The 7491-nt window shown below is 42.9% G+C and overlaps 1 protein-coding gene across 1 annotated transcript; it reads right to left on the reverse strand.

Annotated features, from left to right (window-relative positions):
* Positions 1-1972: 1972 nt before the first annotated feature.
* Positions 1973-6694, reverse strand: LOC115463569 (cyclin-dependent kinase inhibitor 2A-like). The gene is made up of 2 exons (XM_030194220.1): positions 6253-6694; positions 1973-2445 (listed from the first exon to the last, which is right to left on the reverse strand). Exons 1-2 carry the CDS (start codon positions 6379-6381, stop codon positions 2182-2184), a joined length of 393 nt encoding a protein of 130 aa, XP_030050080.1. The 5' UTR covers positions 6382-6694; the 3' UTR covers positions 1973-2181.
* Between the last annotated feature and the right edge of the window lie 797 nt (positions 6695-7491).

The following is a 7491-nucleotide window of genomic DNA, read 5'->3' on the forward strand; positions in this document are numbered from 1 at the left end:
ATTATTATCTTTTAGATCTCCTGGGCTTTAAATAAGCAGTCTGAATTTTCACACCAGGTACAATAGATGCTTTTCTGTTCTGTTATATTGTTAAATTGCAAGATATAAAAATTTATAAAAAAAAATTTCAACAAAAAGATTTGAAAAAGAGCAATAGTCTGACCAAAGGGATTCCCGAATATTATCATTGGCCCCACTAAATTATCTATCTCCAGGAAAAAAAAAGACAGCTACAAAAAAATTCCAGGAACGAAGAAAAAAATTTGCTAATAAACCAGAGAAAAATAGCCAAAATCCAGTCTGTTTTAGTCAACAAAAAAAAAACAAAAATATCCACATCAAATCCCCAAAGTTCCAACACACACCACTGGTAGTTCATGACGTATCAAAATAAAGGCCCACCTTGACTGAAGAGGTATCTGTTCCCCAATATCAGCTCCTCAAATTGCTACTATTCCAGTACATAAAGGAACTTTAAGTGCTGCAGAACATGAACAGATTCCAGCAGTCCAAAACCTCAATAAGGGGTTTGGGGATTTGATGTGGATATATATATATATATTTTTTTTTTTTGATAACTAAGAGTGTGCGGGGTTTGGCTATTTTTCTCCGGTTTATTAGCAATTTTTTTCTCCATTTCCGAAGTTTTTTGTTGCTCGTTTTTTCCCCTGGAGATAATTTAGTGGGGGCAATGATATCTGGGAACCCCTTTGGGGATAGACCGACACATTTGGTCAGACCATTGCTCTTTGAGTTTTGAGGCTTCATTTAACTTGTGAGGTTTTCCATAGATCCCCACAGTCTGGGTTAGCCATTCTGTTAGCAAACTGCATGTTTCATGCTCTTTTGGGGATATTTTGAAAGTTTGCTACCCCTTATGTATTTTTTTCCATGCAGTAATGTTGCCATTCACAAAACATTAGCAGGTAAACCCTTATCACCACCTATTATGTAGACAGTAAGGGCTCATGTGTGACAACGTGCTGATTAGCACAGAAACACTGATTCTCCAGCCCCTGACATGCTCCTCAGCCAAAATAATAATAATATTTTTAGCATGCCCACATTTGAATCTTATTGTGGGACACCTCAGCGTGAAGCCCTTGTTAGAGCTTACCGCAGCTTAGTTAAAGGATCCCTAGGTAACACAGTGAAAGTTTCTGCATGATTTCTATTTTGTTACATTTGTACCCTGCACTTTCCCACTCATGGCACTCAATGCAGCTTACATGGGGCAATGGAGGGTTAAGAGACTTGCCCAGAGTCACAAGGAGCTGCCTGTGCCTGAAGTGGGAATTGAACTCAGTTCCGCAGGACCAAAGTCCACCACCCTAACCACTAGGCCACTCCTATTCTTTTTGATACACCAGGTCTCTCTGTTACTATAACTCACAAAGGGTTTCTTTTACTAAACCATGCTAGTGATTCCCAGGTGACAAATGTGATGCAGCCCATTCAAATGGGCTAGTGCGGTTTAATAAAAGAGGCCCAAAACATTTATAAAAGTAAGAAGTCATACTTCTGTAATCACTTAAATGCACTTTATTTTATCCACATATTTACATTAAGACAAGAACTGAAATTGCCAACAATTTAACAAAGAAATTAAAAACAAAACAATCCAACAGCACAGAAAAAGCTACGCAATCATTTGGGTGATTTTTTTTTTGTCGTGCTGCAAATGCATATAAAGATGCAAGTTACTTCAAAAACTAACATGAAATCATTTTGCTTCTTTCCAAAATTTAAGATGGCTAAGAACAGAATGAGAACTTGTCTTGTAGAATCCCCTTCCAGGAGCCTTAACAGCTGACTAACCTCAGACAGCAAGCTCTTTGCCATTGAACCACCTTTCCCTGTCCAAATTATCTGCTTAAATATTTAAAACATTTACTTGTTAACCACAAAATGAATGCCAAGTGAGAATACAATTGGTACAAAAAGAAGATCCTAGCAAACTCCTCCATAAAAATAATTCTCTGTGTGTGCCATTACTCTGTCCCAGGATCCTTTACTTTGACTTCTATTTCAATGTTGCACTATTTCCAGTGGTCAAATAGGAGCCAGCTCTGTGGGTGCTTGAGCGCCCCCCCCCCCAATATTGAACAAATTTATTGGCCAGGGAGAGAGAGAATTTCCATTGGGTTTAGCAGCCCCCAATAATTTTTGAAAAGTTGGCTCTTATGACTGGTCATCCTTACTGCCTCCTACCGGTGTGGAAGGTTTTCCCAGATGCCGTGGAACCAGGTCAATTGGCGTCCGGCCCCATTTGTCACACTGGTCCAGGCGGGCCCCACCTCTGACCAGCACTTGCAGGGTGTCCAGGAAGCCCTCCCTAGCTGCATCGTGCACTGGGCAGCTGCCCGTAGTAGGGTCCGGCACATTTGGATCAGCTCCATACCGCAGTAGCAGCTCTGCCAGCATCGGATTCCCTAGTTTCATGACCTTAATTGGAAAATACAAAAAATATTGATATTATTAACATCAGATAACATTCCTCCACCTTACCATCCCACCATGACAGGGCAAAGGTTATGGCATGGACCTCCATGCTCATTCCTTCCAGATCACCCAACTCTTCACACCCACTGGCTCTTCAAGCCTTAATTAAGTGTTCATCACCCAATGAGCTGAACCTCCTGTACATCAGGTATCCAGCTGCTGCAACACCACCAGCCACCCCAACACCAACTCCTTCCACATGCACTCATCACAACCCAGGGATCCCTAAAACAGGGAGGGCAGGCAGGCAGGAAAGACGCCTCCAAGGAGGAGGGCAAAAGCACCTCCTGGGAGGTGGCATCCTTAAATAACCCCTTCTTCTAGCCTTGTCTCCCTCTTTCCATCCCACCAATACCTCTTCAAGGTCCTGGTGGTGAAGCCGTTTTGAGTTTCCTTTCCAATCCCCAGGGACTAACCCCAGACTCCCCTCCCCCAACCTGTGCCTACCCCTATCCTAACCCAGGGCAGCTGCCCAGCCCAAGGTTAAACTTGTCCTATGAGACAAGCTCTTGGCCTGAAACGTCCCAGTAAGCATATAAGAGATATCTCCTGCCATGTACGTCGTGAAAGAGGGGGTAGGCTAAAAATAGCTGGGTAAAGATCGTAGTGTCAGGTTTATCATATGTTGTACACATCAGATATTTAAAGTACTCCGTTAAGGATCTGCTTTAAAAATTGTTTATGACCAACACCTCCTTCTTTGGATTTAAAAAATGAATCCAAAGAAAAATAAAGGCATTCAAACGCTCCGATTTCATCGTGTATGCCAATAAATTATCTCATAGAGGGGCGCTAAACTGCGTTGCAATATTTTTCTCCCGCCTTTATATGTTTTGTTGAGTTTGATTATCTTTTCTGAAAGCTCATTGCAGTATTGTGTGTCAATTGGTGGCGGGAAGGAGGAGGAGTGCAGGGGTGGGGGGAGATTTCCCCTGGCAAAACTAACCTGTTTTAACGGATTGCCGCAATAACAAAAAAAGTTCCGAATCTCACGGGTTTTCCGGACCCCCCGATTATGACCTTAGCTAACATTTGTCGGAGCTGCAGCAGCTTTACCTCGTGTCCCTCTGTCACAAGTTATGGTAGGTAAACAGGACAAAACTATTCCTGAAGTATAAAAAACAGATGCTTAAATGGGCCTGCAAATTGGTGGGAAAATGTAGGATACAAATGCTACAAATAAATAAAAATGTTTATGTGATGGCTAACACGACAGCAAGGGGAGAGGTTCTGTATATGAAGCACAGTTTTCGGCAGAAGAAACCTGTGTCAATTAGCAGCTATTTGACTGGAGGTTCTGGTTCTGCGTTTCTTTCAATGAAAAAGCAGCACAAGGAAACCAAGTAGGGCAGGTCCAGCAAATGTCAGCGGGGATGATCTGCACTGCAATTAAAAAGCTGTAGAGACGGAGCACTGTCTGGACAGCTCACTGACAGCATGGTGGAGAGGTTCTGCACTTCATTCACAAGTTTTTGGCAGTAAAAAACAAAACAAAACATCGGTGAACTCTGCAAAGCGAGGGCTGCAGTGCGAACAATTAAGAAGCAGTCAAAACAACGAACTGGCAACTAAGGAGATAAGCGGCCAAAACAGGTTCGGCTAAGGATGAAAAGCTAAAGCCGCTTATGGTGGTAATCGTGGGCTCCAGAGGATCCGTGTTTTACCTGTTTCCACTATTTTTATTATGTATATCTGAAATAAAGATCTACAATTTATTTCCACTCTACTAGGTGCAATTTTCCCCAGTATGTCCCGTAGGGAGCGGTTATTTTTGCTTTACCTAGTGGCACTTTTCAGACTAACCAGTCAACTTTCGGCTATCACGGATATTTTTCTGTATGGTTTCGTTTTAGAGCATTACTGCTGCCACCAGAACGGAAACGCCTCGTCTTAGGTGCCCACCGAAACGCCGTTTGTTAAAATCCTGTCGCAAGGCTGTGGACAAGATGAGGTTCTTTCCTTTTCCCGTCACAGCAGAAAATAATAGTTTTTCGGGTAGCACAAAAATGGTCATTTTGGAAGTGATCGCTTTTTTTTTGCTTGTCCATTCTTAAAAAGAAAGAATATCACAAAATAACAGGAATGATCAAGTTAAGCCGGATACACGTTACACTTTAGGTACGAAAAAAAAAAAACCCTCCCCAGTGTATCGCAAATTAAGACCCCGCAGTACTGAGATATAAAGGGGAAGAAAGACTTATGAGCTAGGACTCACCCCCTTTTAACTGCTCTGCAATCAACTTTCACATAGGGAATCCTCAGGCATAGGAAACTTTCATGTGTTTAGAGAGAAATCACAATGCACGTTCAGTAGTCGTGCACTTTCCCCGGTTCTATGCAACTGTGGAGATAACGGTGATTGTGAACGAGATTTATTTCACTGAACGATATTATTGTTACTACTACTAATAATAAGTGCTATATTGAATATATTGAGGAGCGTAGCACCAGTCCGGCCTATTTACCACAGTCCTGCATCCGAGGTACTGCATGAGCTTAGCCAGTATTTCTGTCTCAAATCGATACTGTATGTGGCTTCTAGACAATTATTCATTTCCAGAAAAGGAAATGACAAAGGTTTTTCTTCAATAGGCTATATAAATCATTTTCACGCATGAAACTTGGGGACATTTCACTGAATTAAAAAATGGTGATTTTTCTAGTATAATAAAGGTGCCCAAAAGCTCCCTATATGAAAAATTATTTTCAATACGTAACCGCTACTACAACTGCTAACAACCAGCAAGCGTTCTAGGTTAATACGTGTGGGCCAGACATCACTTTCAATTGAAAGTCATTTTTGTTTTCCATTTTCTGATTAACAAACTAGGGTATCTAATATATATACACACATTGTATAATCCGGTTAAACACTTCTATATTTCATTTTTTTTCACTATTTTACTTTTGTGCGATCGATCTGTTTTATTATAATGTTAAAATACTCGCATTCTTGGGAGTTCTGCGTTAAACCTTACAGGTGATTTGATTTTTCTGCAGTTTTTATAGATGTTTTAGACTACGTCCACTTAAACTCTTACTGGAATATATTACTCTGTATTTCTATTCCGGAAATGGCGATCGCCACTACGGTATTTGTAAGCCACATTGAGCCTGAAAAGAGGTGGGAAAATGTGGGATATAAATGAAGAAATAAATAAATATTTATTTAGCAATACCATGCGCTTTGTTACAGTGGTATCTGGAATGTATTATCTCATTATTTGCTGTTGAAGTATGAGGGAAGGGGGTACAGAATAATACAACTATAACCCTTACTAGTATAATTATAGTCTCTTCTCTCTCTACACCCTGATATCGTTACATGGGAACAAGTGCTCCCTTCCCCCTCCCCCCCACAAGTAGGTATAACCCCTATTTTCTTAAGAATATGCCGCTTAGTGTAATTCTGTTCCTAAGTGTAACTACCACCGGGATCTCTCCTTACTTGCTAGTTCCGACTTCTGGATTTATTTCCCAGGGCGGCCTAACCATTAGGCGGCCGCCTAGTACTGGGGACACCCAAGAGCAACTGCAGTCAAAGTAAAATAGTAGGTCGTCCACAACTACACAAAGTCAAGAAGTAACGAGGGGTATATTTTTAAACTGCCCATTTATCCAGATTATTCTGGGAGGAAAGGTGCTGGTAAGGATAATGATTTTTGGCACAAGGGGCTCGAGAGAGAGAGAGGGGTGGGGGGAGCCCCTACATCCTTAGATCTGGCACTGTTATTTGCCTCTTTTTCTTACTTGGATGGCAGTCCGGTGGAAAGAATTCATCCCGTTGGGGTCGGTTCCGCCTTCCAGCAGAGACTGGACTAGAAGCAAATCCCCGCGGGCAGCGGCCCGGGTCAGGGCATCGGCCCCCGCCCGACTCATGATGACAACAACAAGACTGGAGAGCTCCGAGGTTCACATGGCACTTCCTCCTCCCGGGCGGTAGGATGTGGGATCTGTGAGGCAGGTCGGGTGCAATGAAGCTAACAGGTCACCGCCCGCCGCTTCATTACTGCTCGGTGCGTTGCCAACCAGCTAAATGCCTACCGGAACTTCAATGCAAGAAAACGTATATATATACTAATATCTATGCATCATCTGCCTTTCATTATCACTGGGGGTTTCTGGTTCCTGCAGCGCAACAATAACAAAGGCAACAAATAAGGTACTGTCTCTACTCTTTGGCAAGGCAGATCCGGAATCGCTCGGTATTCTCGGGTCGCTGTTTAGTCTTTGCGATGTAGCGCAGTCTCGCTCCTTCGCTCTCATCAGCCTGAGCTGAACCTTTTCGTTGTCTCTCTGACATGCCTCGACTTGCGAGAAAAGAACGTCAGTCCAAGGGGCGGAGCCTGTCAGGAGAGCACCACCCACCCCGTCCATTAGCGAATGGGATGAGGCGGATTATAGGCTGCTGAGAGGGGGCGGGGAGTCAGAAGGGAAGAGTTGTTTGCAGTGCATGAGACACCTGGAATAACATGGCTGCGCGTCATCCCAGCTGCACATCTTGTCATTTACAAATCACTGATTTCAGGTCTCTTTATTAATGTGCTATATCTGTGTGTTGGTCACTTTGTACAGCTAGTATAAACCGCAAACACATCAGCTTCACTGTACAAAACTTTTCACTGGTTTTGTTTTGAGTATTGTTTACAGTTTTGTACAGTGAAGCTGATCAATACTAGACTCTAAAACTTAAGGATTAAAAAATGAAAACATCTTTTAAGGGTGGTTTTGATCCATGATTGCTTGTTGCACTGTGGGCCAGTGGCATAGCCACAGGTGGGCCTGGGTGGTCCATGGCCCACCCACTTAGGGCTCAGGCCCACCCAACAGTAGCATACGTTTAGCAGTAGCTGGTGGGGATCCCAAGCTCTGCCAGCTGAAGACTCCCCCTCCCCCGATGGTAATGAAAACATTACTCTCCAAGATACCGACACCGGCACATGCTCAGTTTTCAGCACATGCCTGCTGCAGACTGCCAAGGTGGAAAGA

The sequence above is a fragment of the Microcaecilia unicolor genome, chromosome 2, assembly GCF_901765095.1.
Source record: "Microcaecilia unicolor chromosome 2, aMicUni1.1, whole genome shotgun sequence".
Classification (NCBI taxonomy): domain Eukaryota; kingdom Metazoa; phylum Chordata; class Amphibia; order Gymnophiona; family Siphonopidae; genus Microcaecilia; species Microcaecilia unicolor.